Genomic DNA, 14,938 nt, shown 5'->3' with positions numbered 1-14,938 from the left:
GCGATATTTGTATATTGAATACGTAAATTTATAACGACAGGAAAGCAAAAACAGGAAAAGTATCTTTAGGTAGGATTTTAGGTAGGACGCAAGGACACAGACGAAAATATATCAAATCTTGTTACTTGTTTCCTCGACAGACAGAAATATGTTGGCCGGTGTAAAATGTGTTCATATCAATTTTGTCACTTGCATTTTATGTGGAAATATATGAAAAAAGTCAGTTATCAGAAGTGTTGTCATTTGGTACATCAAGTCATATTTACATCAAGTTGTTTGAGCATTTTGACATCTTCCGTGTACTGGTCATAGCTGTCACAGGCAACATCAGCATTACCAGAACTTGGTACCTGTTGGTGGAGATACTTATCCCATGTACTCTCGCCTCGCCCTGTAATCATTTAAGATACGACAGATGCAAATACATTTTTAAAACAATACCATATATCCCATGCACCGTAAGAATATCTTCGTATCTACTACATAAAGCATAGCATCCATCTGAAAGACATTTCCTATATTTTCTATCAAAACGTCACCTTCCATCTAAAGGACAATCTCTATATCTATATCTTAGTATAATAATAGTATCGCTTACTATCTAAATAAAGGGCATTTCCCCAAAAAATTGTATCTGCAGTAATAATTGGAAGGAGTGTACAGAAACCTATATGTGTACGACTATTTATTAGATATGCGTTTAGTAGTTTTCAAGCATACATGCCAAAATTCGAAATCAATAAATTATGTAAAACTGTTCGCTGTTCTCTTTGAGAAATTTGGAAAAATAAAGAAGGAATTCAGTGATACTAATCTTTGAGTTTAAAAGGGAAATATTTTATATACTGTTATTTCGAAATTGAATATTTATAATGCTTTACGTTTTCCTGTTCCATTCAAGCTTCCTGGTAAGTTGTATACTATATGTATCACAACTTATTCCCAAGTTTGAATAACGACACTACATTATATAAACAATCTGTGAACAGTAACCGCGATTGATCGGTCCTGTTTAAGTTTCTTTAATACATCTTGTCAAATAAAGTAATAATAACAAAAACGAATTAATATCTTACCAGAAACATTCCATGCGCCCTCTACTTGGTAAGCTGATGAGGACGCACTCCAAGCGAAACCCTTAGGAAACTCCCCGTAAAGGAACTCATTCTCGTAAGTGTAAGTCTTTATAACTCCAGGAGCTGTCATTGCCTCTCGTCGGAAGCCATTGTCTTTTATAACCTGAGAATAGAAAAATGCCGACTCTTTCGGTGTCCGGGATCTTTCAGGATCAGTGAAGTTGACGAAGTGAAGACCGAAGCGCTCGTCATACCCGCTACCCCATTCAAAGTTGTCCATCAGAGACCAGGCTGTGTAACCCTTCACATTTACTTCATCAAGCTTCCGAGCTGTAAGTCATAATTGTAACTTATACAACTTAAATGCACAGAGAAGGAAATAGCGTTAAAATTATTTTAAACAAGCGTGATGATATGCTTCAAAAGTTCATGTGATTATTTGCTCTGATCTGATTATACATATTTCGTACAGTTGATGACTGATTGCGAAGCCTATTTTATAAAATATCGCATCATTTCTAAAGAAATACTACTGTATCAATCGGTGATTAATATTGAGCATTCTATAAATGAGGATGGAATTAGTGTTGAGCTTATCCTCCATGACTTTTAAAATTTTGCCAGAAGTGACTTTCTTTGTACAATGTAGGTGTACGTTATAATTACATCTATCTTTATTTGCGTTTCCTGTATAAAATACATAATAATTAACTCGATTTTGAATCTCACCTTTGAGCACTTCATTAATGTAAGACCTGTAATAGTTAATTCTGTGTACGTCTGGCAAGGACCCGTTCCTATCGGACACTCCATTCTCCGTTACATACACAGGCAAATCTCCATAATGATTTTTGATCCAATTCAACATTTTTCGGATACCGAATGGAGTCACCCATAACCAATTTGACCCTGACCTTGAAACATAAATATTTATGTGTAATGCACGTATGGAAGTTTTGATCATTTAGTGATTTCTCCAATCATGATCAAAAACTTGTTTTGCTTTGTTTTTTGTTGTTGTTTTGAGATTTCTAATTCAGATAGTTTTATATACTGGTTTATTTTGTCACTGTTTTGTTCTTTTGTAATCAATAAAAACAAATAACAGATACAAATAATCAGGACAAAAGTTTCACTTTAATAAAGAAAGAAATATATATCCTAAACATTTCAAAAACGATTTAGCCTACTTTGAAATGAAGTCCTGATCCTTTCCTTACCCTAGCCATTTTGGGTCTGTAGAGCCCCCAGTATCTTTGTCTGCATCGTAACTAATGTCATTGATGTCTCTATCCTCTGGATGTACTAGCCCGGATGTGTAGAAATTGAGACCGAGGAAATCTGTCGCTCCTGGGAAATCAGAAGTTATCATTTGATTTCACAGCAAACTAAAATGTCAACAAATAAATTAAAATTTTGTATTCATTAAGTGTGATTTTATCGAGTTTCACAAGATGAAAAGTTGTTCACCCTATTTTTAAACAAAAAATGTACATTTCCCGAAACTAAATCGCAAAATTAAAAATCATTTGTCCTGAAATGAATATTAACAAACCTTTAATCATCATTGTTTCTGTGTCTGTGAACTGTGGTAGTCGCGACTCGTTGAATCCTTGCAGAACACTCTTGTTCCCAACCTGCCACTTCATTACATCAGGATAATCACCATGGACAAGAGGATTGGCAAACCAGCCGAAGTCGAACTGGGTCGCCCTCTCTGCAGCCTCGAGGTGAGACGGGTTGAATGGATCCTCGGGCTCCGACCAGCCAGCATTCAGAGTTATACCGACCTGTCCTGCAGCCAAATTTTACAAATTTATTTCGTCTTTTCAGGTCATTTCATACTTGGATACACGAGTCATTAGTTGTTGTCATTATGACTCAGTTCGGAAATATCTTTATACAAATTTGCATCCGGAGTAGTTTTAAATTAGACAAGAGTCCAATGTATCCAGATAGATTTTAGTCATATTACATTCAAATATCTTTTTCATAACAGAATTTTCAAATTTGATTCAACGATGACTGCCATATCAGCTCCAGCTATATTTTATTTAAACTTTTATCTATTCACCTGTCATTCATACCTGAAAATGTTGAATATTTGTAACCACCTGACTAATACCATGCAACTACATGTATATATCATTATAAAGACATTATCACAATAACCGTCTTATTTTCAAGAATGACTAAAGCCTTTTCGCTCTATGATTTCTCCCTCTCTTTCAATTGTGTTTATGGCTGGTGTGTCAATGGTATTCGAAGTCTATAATATAGCAGTACATGCATCGGGGAGGAAATGACTTTTTTTTCTGAGATTAACACAAACTCAGGCAAATTTTCATCATTTTGTTTCATTACACTAGTCAGTGTTACAGCGATAACTATGACAAGTTTTAATTGGTGATATTATATTCAGCGTTAATCTTTACTTATTTCGAATATTTATGAGCAAATACGCTAAAATATCACAAATGCTAATAATATACGTGTGGGGGAGTATATGCTGTACAGGGAATATAATTTGTGGGCTTTACCGTTTTGCTGTTGACGGTATGTGGAGTTGTAGATTTGCCACGTTTTGGCGTGAGCTAGGATCAAGTGGTGACTAACAATGTATGCGTTAGTCCCAGGTCCATACATTCCCGGAGCGAACACGGCTACACTATATCCCAGCCACGATACAATCCACGGCTCGTTAAAAGTGATCCAGAATTTTACCTGAAGAAGTTCAAACACTTATATCGTCCGTCAATCATAAGCATGTAAATCCTGTATAATCTTTATTTATTGAAAATAAGCTACGCTATCAACGTTTTGACTGTTAATCAAAATTATTTTTTAACACACCATTTCAAACGTGTTGGAGTTTAAAGGAAATGAGACAAAGCATTAAAAATATATAGTTATGATAAGTATAATATGATAATAAGATACGGATGTACACTATACTCAAGGTAAAAAATAAATCCAACGACATAAGGTTGATTGCAATAGCAATGCACAAAAACGCTACCTGACCATGACAAACTATGCTATAAGTACGTCATATATTTTTGTTATGTTTGTCTAATGCATAATAATTTCGCAACATACCCGGTCTCCGAATTGTTGGAAGCAGAACTCTGCATATTCAGAGAATATATCGATCATAGATTCATTAAGCCATCCGTTGTACTTGAGCTGAAGGGCCTGAGGAAGGTCCCAATGGTAGAGTGTGATCATGGGCTGGATGTTCTCCGCCAGAAGACCGTCAATAAGTTTGTTATAGTAGTCGATACCATCTTGATTAGCACTTGCCACAGTGCCGTTTGGTAAGACTCTTGGCCAGGATATTGAGAAACGGTAATGGGAAACCTGCAAAGAATAAAACAAATCAAATAACGATTGACAATTGTACTAATATATAATATGAAAGTATGCCGAATGAGTGCATTTTGTAACTTTTGTTAACGGTTTGCGAATTATTTGTTAAACTGATTTCGATACGGGTTATATATAAAGCATGCTAAAAGTACGTCTTCATGATAAATATTTACAGGGCTTTTATCCGAGTTTGAATTTCATATCCTTTTATCGTTTGATTTTCATATCCTTTTATCGTTTGATTTATTCTAGATCTAAAAAAAAACCGTGTCCGTTTGGATATAGTCTATTTAAAATAATATATTGATGTACTCGTTGCAAGTGTGATTCATGTATGTATATTGTTTCTGACGCTGTTTAAATAGGGCATTGCTTGAGATTCTGAAAGGCGTTCGGGTAGGTATCGTTATTCATGCTTGCATACATGTGATGTATGTAAGTGTGTGTGTGGAAAGGGTCAAGTGGTCAAGCTTACGTATTAGGCGTGCGAAAAAAAGTGAAAAACGGAAGTAGTCATAGGTCAGTTTTTATATTCAACTAACCATGGTTGCCATTAAGGACAAGTATATGTATCGTCAAATACAGTTAACCTGACTGTAGAATAAAAACGTACCCCGAGGTGTTTGAGCAGCTGTATATCTTCCTTGTATTTGTGGTAACTGTCACAGGCCACATTGCCGTTGTTATTATTTGCAATTTTCCCTGGGGTCTGTGCCCAAACATCCCAGATTGATAGACCACGCCCTGTAAAGTGTTAGTTACAGAAACAATGTACGTATACCGTTAGACTCATAGGCGCTCTAGCGAAAGGATTTCTAGTATTTACTATAAATTTAATTTTATATTTCGTCTTCTGTTCAGTTTTCATCACGCAAAATACACCCTATCCTTAGAGGGGTGTTAATTTCATCTTCTAACTGTTTACAACTCAATGCAAATGCCTCCAAATGTATTCAAATCTACCATTCGCTTACAGCCGAATTAATTTTCTAGGAGCTTATACGTATCTTAGATATATACTAACAGTTTGATCGGTGCCTAAATATAAAGTATTAAACTTCTTGTTTTTCATGTGAAAACTATCGTGATCTACCATTAATGGAGAGGTATTTTTCAAATAAATCACATCTCTCTTAATATCTCTTAAGGAAATACCTTGTTATCCATTCATACACATACTATACTATACTACAAACCTCATTTGGATATTTTTCAAAATAATAATGCGTCATCAAACTTGAAACAAAATATTATGAGCGATATTCCCGAATAAGATAATTTTGCTAACATCATCTTCGTTTCTCTGGCATATTTTCCTTTACTGGCAATTACTTACCACCTTCATCCCAGCCTCCTTCCACCTGATAGGCTGCTGTTGCTGAACTCCAAACAAAATCCTCAGGAAAAACATCATAGAAGAACTCATTCTCCATCTCAGGTGCGACGCCCCTACCTCCGATTCCAGGGTAGCCATGTTGGAATGCGCTCTCCGAAACCAGCTGTCTGTAGAAGGAGGCTGAATGTTTGGGAACCCTGGTCAAATCAGGGTCACTAAAGTCGATGTGGTACAAACCGTATTTATTGGCATAGCCGAAGGTGATATCGAACGTATCCATAATACTCCATACCAGGTATCCAGTCACGCTGACATTGTCCAGTCGTATAGCTTTAATACAATCGATAATAGTTGTCATAAACTGCATAATATAAAATTGTGTGGGTACTTCATTTATTTCATGGTTTTAATGTATTTAAATAGTTTCGTGGCATACTAATTTTTAGTAAATGCCCATATTACGATTAAAAGTCCTACATTTCAACTTAAAGCTAAAACCAAAATGTGGATAGAAACGATGACCGGAACATACTTTTATCCTAGGAGTATCTCAAAAAACGTTTCTGAATACTGAAACTTATATTTTTTTTAAACTCGATTCGAAGCTTTTTAACTTGAATTGCTTGATTAGTCGTTTTATTCCTCTGGTTTTTTATGCTAAGAGCAGTTTATGTTCAGAAGTCTACTTTAGAAGTGTATTCTAGAAGAGTGCTTTGATCAGCTGAGCGCTCTATCATACACACATATTCCGATATACTTTTAAAACGGAAAGGAAGAGTAATATTACGTACATATTTGGTTTCCATGTATCTCCCATTTTTACTGACAGTGTAGCATCCATAATGGAATGCCTTTTTGGTAGGCTTGTTAATTCAAAGAAGAATATACTCATTTCTTACTTTAACGTCAATATCTTTAACACCTTATTTCGGAGACTTCTCACTCGTTATTGCCATATTGGCTTCATTAGCATACATAATGGAATAACACGTGAATGTTCGGAGCCAGTACGCTTTCAATACGCCAGGAAGGCGTATTTTTTGCGGGTAGGAATTAACTTAATAAAAAGGTGTACTGCGATATACCCCGGTATTAACACATAGGTTATAATTTAGACAATGAAGAAAAACTATAACATATCAATATTTTCACGGGGAAGCAAACTTGAGTGGAGAAAACGGGAGACCGTTTTATCAAGCATAATATTGGATTTATTCTTAAGAGGTTACTGTGTCAAAACAACTTCTACAGGGGTCGAAAACTTCCTCGTCCATTTTTGAAAATTTATCTCAGAAACATTCTCACCTTTCAATACCTCATTGGTATAATCCCGAAGGAAATCTATCCGATCCTGATCTTCTATCCCGTCAGTCTGATCGCATGCTCCATTTTCTGTTATTAAGATAGGAATATCTCCATACTTGCGTTTAATCCAATTCAGCATCTTGCGCATGCCCAATGGAGTTGTATACATCCTACCACCACATGTTCTGAAAGATGTTATTCAAGTCATAAAGACATATTTAAGTGAGATGTCATTTACATGTTTCAAAAAGATCTGGTGTGGTTTAGTTTGCAATTGTTTAACGTCCTATCAACAGCTATGGTCATTTAATGACGGCGTTCCTTGTGTGCAAAAAAGTATGCGTTTGGTGAATGTCTGTTGGTTTCAGGAGGTTTGGCTATTTTCGTGTGTCAAAAAGACGAACACCAATCGAGACTTTACGATGCTTTTGAACAAAAATGTTCTTACCGACTTTTTTTTTTTAAATTGAACATGTTGTTCCTTCTTGCTCAGGTACAAGCTTCAAACATATAAACAAAAAGCATAATCAAGTTAATAGGAAGGAAACAAGGCTCCTCCGACGAAGCTTATAAAATGTAGATGTTTTGGAATTTAGAGTTCCAAAAGAGCACGAAGGAAATCTGCTCCCTAACCCTCACTACAGATAAATAATTATCAAATTCTAACACAATCTATCATGTCTGCAGATTTCATGCAATTATTCAATTTATCTAAAACATATTATTATTAATTGTTATTATCATTGTGTCAAAAAAGACATAGAAACCTACTCTTTCCAGGATGGATCAACGCTGAGAACATATCCAGCATCTTTTTCAAATCTCGTCTTCAGATCAGCTGGATTAGCAGATGTTACTAGTGCCGTGCGGTATATGTTCATTGAGAAGAAGTCCGCAGAACCTTAAAGTACAAATATAAATAAAATTTGAAAATATTTAAAATGTTTATAGATCAGTCGTTTGTATTGTAAACACTATATAGCAATACAAATTCTTTTATTGTTTATCAAAAAACTAATTCATTCTGAAACCTGAAAGTTCATATCAAAATCATTGATCAACAATTGTTTTACCTTTGATGATAAGGCGTTCGTCATCCGTAATGTCTTGCAATCTGGACTCGCTTAGGATTTGAGCTCGACTCGCCTCTGCTACGCGTTTTTTCATCACATCGGGATATGATCCATTGCCGAATATTGGTTCTGCGAACCATCCGACCTTGAATTCCATCGCCCGTTCAGACGCTTCCATATCGGAGGGATTCCCAGCTTGCTTTGGCTCCATCCATTCAGAGTAAAGCACTATGCTTACTTTACCTGCCGAATACACCATTAAATAATAGTAAGATATTTATTTTTTTAAATTCGAAAACAACTTTTTATTAATTAAATACTTTTAAACCCGTTTTTTATATGAAAATTTTATTCTCAAGTTTGGAAAAATCTTTTATATTTCAAGAACATAAGGCTTTTTTGAAATTCTATAGAAAAAAGCAACAGGTTTTGCATGCTTTTGCATAAATTATCTAAAACATCATGTGTTTAATGCTCTATCAACAATTGTTTTCCGTTCATGCATTGATTTCTGTTATATGGTCCGACTTTGAGTTTCCACCGATATTAAGGACGTCTCTCTTACGATTGATGCTCACATGATCAATAAAATAGTAATTATATTAAGTCATACATTAAGTCATACACCAAGGGAAAAAATTACTGCAAACATGTGGCGGTTTTATTTTTAATATTGCATGTTTAACGCTGAAAAAATGAAAATGCTTGGTGTATTAATGCGGTTACTAGGTTTCCCCTATTCAAAATAATGCATCTAACAAAGGAGTGCACCAGGGTATGTTCTTCCCCTTTTCAATTATTCTTCAGCGTTTCAGAGTTTTCCAGGGTGCTCCACTTTTTTCTTATGTAAATTCTTCGAAAGCAACAATAATGCAACGGTAACGAATGAATCTATGTCGAGACAATATTTACATTTAACTGCGATTTGAGAAAGATAAACAACACAGAAAAAGACATTTTCTAAAACTATCTATCACATATTGGTCGAAGATAGATATGCAAAAAGTTTGAATTTTATTCGCTTTGTAAGACAGCACGTAACTAGTTTAAATGAAAATTGAAGATGAAACAATCTAGAGTCTTTGCGTTCAGTTCATAAAATTTATCAAATTATATCAACATGAAATAAGAATTTCCAGCGCTCCTGTGCGCATCATTATTTCCCTTAAACCATGTGTAGCAAATCTTAATACTATAATCCTACACATATTTTCGGGAAAAGATAATGTTTTTCGCCATTGAATGTGTTTCCGGCAAGGATAGGGTTTCGGCAATGATAATTCCTTCAGTTGTCGAGACATCTGGACTAATTGTATTATGAGAAAATTACACTTTTATAGCATTTTTCACTATAAACACATTTTGCCTTTTGAGTGGCTAGTGTACACACAATTATAAGTAAGAATAGGAAACATTGCTATTTTCAAGACAGATATCGACTTCGGACATGACATTACAACACAGGGATTCAGAAGATGAGTTGATGAAAACTTCTCAAGGTTGTATGGTTTGCACAAAGTTCACAAAGATGGTGACCGTAATAGCATTTGCTTGTTGATAACATATAAATCAAAGAAAGAACGAAACACATATACGCACTCGCCTCACGCATGCATATCGCACGCACGGGAGACCGTCTTTAAATGACCTTAGCTGTTGATAGGACGTTAAGCAAATAAAACCTAACCAAACCAAAGAAAGAACGATCTACTAATTCACGTTTTAAATAGACAGATAACTCTTCTATCAAAAATCGAGGCATAAGATCTGACCACGTGTAACCTATAGTCACATGTATAGAGAATTAACCTTCTATTACAAGTAACAAAGAGTGAAATCAGCTGGACACCAAATCCATCTCCTCACACATCTCGACATAATTCCAATTCCATCTGTGTATCTATGTGACAGTAAAGTTACCAATATAAGATTGCTGCACCCACTTCAATCGTTTGAATCTGCCTGATATGTCTACTTCCTCGTTGCGTTTGTGTTTAATTAAATTTTAAAACACATAGTATTTGAAGTTGGTTTCAAACCTTGGATAATGCGAGAATGTTTACGTATTCTGCTGCACCGTTTATGGTTTAGGAACCAACAAGTAAAAATATCTCTACGAATGATTACATAGGAATGAACGGAATTTATATAGGCTATGCCAGTTGTTTAATCTTTTTTCTTATTAAGAAATAAAATTTGTTGAAATTGAAAGGAACTAATATAAAATAGAGACAATGTATAACAATAAGGCAACAGATACTGTTTGTCTCTTCAATATTCCTTAGCGGAAGACAGGTTAACATCCATTCTCTCTGACAACGATTGACGCTTTCAGAGGATATAATGTGACGTTATATGCATATTATCATATACAAAGTGACGATTGCATGACCTGTCATAAGTTAATGCCCGTCATCACTGTACAATTACCATAGTTACAGGATCAGATAGTAGGTTTTACACTAGTTACCTACTTACCATTTTGTGTGGGCTTGAAATCCTTCTCGTACATGCGGTAAGTTTTACCATGGGCCAATAGCATGTTGTGAGCAGCAATGTAGTCCTTCGTACCAGACCCGTCACTAGCATACACCATTTGGCTCATCACATACGGTTCATTGATTGTAAACCAAGTCTTCACCTATTATTTTAAACAATATACGGCTGTATGTACAGTTATGCTGTTTTTGAGGCGCAACATCCGAGATACGTGTTGTGTATTGACAAAAAGATATATTCGAAATTCTGTAAGCGCTTTCCCTCTTTAAATAGTTGTCATTTCACATTCTATATTCGTTATTTCCTCATTTCATTCACAAGAAAAGTTTACAAGGGTGATGGCGTACATGTATATCATACTTGATTTAGAAAACGTCATTTTTAACATATTTTTTAATGTAAACATTCTGTTTGACCTTATATATTGTAACTGGGGAAAACAATATCTTAATCATTGAGTGCTGGACTTAACAACGTATACAAATGTTCATCGAATTAAATCATAGCGATGACAACGCTTCTAAGGGCTTCTAAAATTCACCATGAAACCGAAATATTTTAGTTTTAAAAATGACATGAAATAATTGACAAAATATTTCCTTTAGTCCATTATTTAGTAGTTATGTACTTGTGTTTATTATCAGTATACTACAGAATAATTCTAATCATACCTTAGCTCCGAATTCCTGAAAACAGACTCTCGCATAAGCTTTAAAATGCTCGATCGTAGATGAATTCGTCCATCCGCCAGCTTGAACCAGATCCATCGGCATATCATATTTATACAAAGTGGCCATGGGTTCGATTCCAGCGGCTAAGAGGCCAGCGATGACCTTGTTGTAGTAATTGACACCCAACTGATTAACAGTGTGGTCGGCACCATGCGGAAAAATTCGTCCCCAGGAGATTGAAAAGCGATACGTGTTTACCTGTTAAGGGACAACGTAAATTGTGTGAATTATTACAAATACCGTGATGGTTCATTCGTAAATTATTGATACATTGCATTATGATTAATATTTCAATTCTGAAAATAACATTTTTTGAATAAATAAAGTGATAGACAGCAAATGCCGTATTAACAGCGTCATGCATGTTTTGTCGCAACAGAAATTGTCAGCGACGTTCGGGACACAGTCTCCTAATCTATATTCATTATCAAACAAAAGTTTAGAGTTTATATTGATGTTTTTAAATATATTGTGTTAGTGTCAGTGGCTAGATTACAACTATCCTCGAAACCCTGATGAGTAATATTGTTAGTGTCAAACAATGTGCATTATGTATCTTTCTCACTAAGCTTTTAGACTGGAATAGGTTATTGAAACTCATATTTATAGTCCCTCATTTGAATCATTCAATATCCACAACAACATTTCGGTGATAAATCCAGAGTAGTCCCTCCCGGTAAAGACCCCCTGACAAAGTCATTGTCATCCCATTGGTCCTGTCGCTGTTTTCAGGTTAAGGTATATTTTTATTATTTTTATATACAGTATTGCCCGAACTCACCTTGCCTGTCGGATCCTCCTCAATAATTAGGATATTTTTGTCTGTACCGATAATAATATATACTTACGCCTGTCCTTCAAAGTATTCTTAACCATTGTCGTGAAAAAAAGAAACCGTCCACTAGCCGAGACATACCATATTCCTTAAATATGGCAGTTAATACTCTGTTTAAAGCTCATTGTGTTTGTGGTGGGGCGACTGTTCGCGGTTCATCTGTGTCAGTATAATGTGACAGGGTAAGGTGTCCTGCTTGATATCTCTTGCAGTTATACTAATTGTGCCCATGCTATCAAAATATGCACATTTAACACACGCATGTAACTTGTACTCACGGAAGGCCGTCCTCAAATGACAATTTATATGCCATTAAACTACATAAAACTAACCTAAGCAAAAATCAGGAAACGAATCCTCAACCTGTTGCAGGTTGTCATTGTCTATGTTGTAGAATTTTACGACATGTATTGGCATCTGTCATGACCAATTTTGAGTAAAACCGTGAATTTACATCATACAGCTGTTTCTTCCTCCTAGGGCTAGCTATTGATGCCAAGGGTCTAAAGTACTGATACCTAGGAGACGCCGAATGGAATTCAAAACTGTTTGATAAGAAATGTCAAAATCTTTATAGGAAGGTTGGGTTTAATGGGTTTTTTTTAACGTCCTATCAACAGCCAGGGTCCATCTAAGGACGTGCCTTCTATTGGAGGTTGAGAAAAGTCGGAGCAGCCCGAGAAAAGCCTTCGACCTAGGGTCAGTGGTTTCGAACCCGTAACCCAGAGATGGATGGCTGGTGATAAAGTGTCGGGACACCTTAACCACTAGTCCACCGCGGCCCCTTTTATGGGGAGGTGTATTTGCCGCAAATAAATTTCATAATCACTTGTATGGAATTTAAAGCGATCGTCAAGCACATATTTTATTTTGAACTACTATTCAAATGAATTATAACGAGGTTTGCAGGATACTTCAAACCCGCCTACTACCTGCAGTCTTAAAGTAGAAATACCTTTGTATCTTGTAAAATTTTGATGTCGTCCATATACTTGTGGTAACTGTCACATGCCACATCTCCTGTGGAATTGTCTATAATGGCACCATTATGGCTCTGGGAAATAAAGTCGAGGAAGGTTGGGCCTCGCCCTGTAGCAAACATAGGTACACAGGTAAATAGTTTAGTAACTTTGTATCTATCTGTCAATTATTTCATATTATGATGACAAATAATTTAAATATGTAAGTGATGATGATTTCATTCCATTATGACATGTCTTGATTTATTCAGTTTTCAAAGTTTAAAAAATAACAGATTACATCAATTCATAAAAGGAGTAAATATGACACAGGTGCTTTCAAATATATAGAACATCTATCTGTATTACAAAACTGTTTGAGGAAACAAAAAATACATTATATTATTTATATATATATATATATTATCAACTATCTGCTTGTACAAAAAACAACACGGAATACCGACGACGCAATAGCGAAATTGAATCTGATTTTTTATGGAAACTCCTACAAAGATACCGTATCGAATTGCATAAAACCGTAGTATTTTGTCATAAAACACATGAAGAAATTAACAAATACATTTCCACGAATGCAAAATATTAAGCTGACCTTAAGCAATCATGCTATATTTTGAAGCTTGTTTGCTTATCCTTCAAAATAGGGGATAGAACTAGATTGTATTATCAATATCAGAACGGTAGGGGTAGGAAGAAAAGAAACTCGGTTTTTTGTATACATGTATATTTGTATTATCACTAACCATCTTCGTTCCATGCTCCTTCAATTTGGTAAGCAGAGGTTGATGCGCCCCATTGGAAATCATCAGGAAATTTGTCGAATAGCATGGAGTTTTCATTAGCAACATGCCCAGTTGCCATGCCGCCAATCATGTTGTAGCCTTCTGTGAAGCCGTTGTCATTGACAACCTGTTGGATGTATAATTCGGAAGCTCTCGGCAGACTTCTTTCCGAACTGGAGTCTGATTTCCGGTTTTCCATCCCTACATGTGCAGCGGCAGGTAAGGTTGCAAAAAAACCTTTCACGTCCGAACAGTTATCAATGGTGATTGCTGCAGAAGGATAAGAAATGATTGTTTGCGCATGTCAATTTATTTTTATTTGTTTATCATATTCGATAGGATTTTAATTCATCAACAAAGATACATTCATGTAGTAAAAATATCAAATATTTGTTTTGTAATCTTTCTAATGGCTTTTAAAACTGTTATGAACATCAAAATATCTTTCCAGGGTTTGGATAAGCGGAAGGTATGGGATTACCCCCCGTCCAATATAAAATTAGATCACCTATATAAAGCGCATTGTGGAATCCGGAACTGAAAGGGTACTGGGACATGACTTGGTTTTTGTTATTAGAGACATAATCACTTGTGACCATGTCTGGCACTCCCTTGGATATTCAAAAAAGAATGCGGTAAGAGTTGCGATTGATAGTAAGCTCAAACCTTTTAATATTTCGTTGATTTGATCACGATACCAATCCACTCTCTCCAAATCCCGAGAACTGCTAGAATGGTCTGTGTGAACTGTGCTTGCCATGACGTATATGGGCAGTCCTTGGACGGACCCCTTTAGCCGTGTCAGTAGTTCACGCAGATGTTGGGTATAACTGCCCTCTTCTGTTTGAGTTGCTCTGAAATTGCAAGTTGTATATATTTTGCCAACTGTCGTCATATTGACCTTAAGCAAATTGATGTTTGTTATAGTTCGGGAATGCTAAAAACATTGACT

The 14,938-nt window shown here is 35.6% G+C and overlaps 1 protein-coding gene across 1 annotated transcript in view; it reads right to left on the bottom strand.

Moving 5' to 3' along the window:
* LOC117332095 overlaps positions 1–14,938 on the bottom strand; it is a 68,184-nt gene that overhangs the window by 43,721 nt on the left and 9,525 nt on the right. Inside the window, 17 exon segments of the mRNA XM_033890980.1 lie at positions 267–391; positions 1,077–1,406; positions 1,806–1,990; positions 2,297–2,426; positions 2,632–2,871; positions 3,617–3,800; positions 4,176–4,436; positions 5,059–5,189; positions 5,782–6,111; positions 7,087–7,271; positions 7,858–7,987; positions 8,160–8,402; positions 10,638–10,800; positions 11,330–11,587; positions 13,180–13,313; positions 13,948–14,256; positions 14,653–14,840. Coding sequence (XP_033746871.1) covers positions 267–391; positions 1,077–1,406; positions 1,806–1,990; positions 2,297–2,426; positions 2,632–2,871; positions 3,617–3,800; positions 4,176–4,436; positions 5,059–5,189; positions 5,782–6,111; positions 7,087–7,271; positions 7,858–7,987; positions 8,160–8,402; positions 10,638–10,800; positions 11,330–11,587; positions 13,180–13,313; positions 13,948–14,256; positions 14,653–14,840 — 3,526 coding nt within the window.

Source organism: Pecten maximus, chromosome 8 (assembly GCF_902652985.1).
Source record: "Pecten maximus chromosome 8, xPecMax1.1, whole genome shotgun sequence".
NCBI lineage: Eukaryota > Metazoa > Mollusca > Bivalvia > Pectinida > Pectinidae > Pecten > Pecten maximus.
This window is presented reverse-complemented; position numbering and strand designations above follow the sequence as displayed.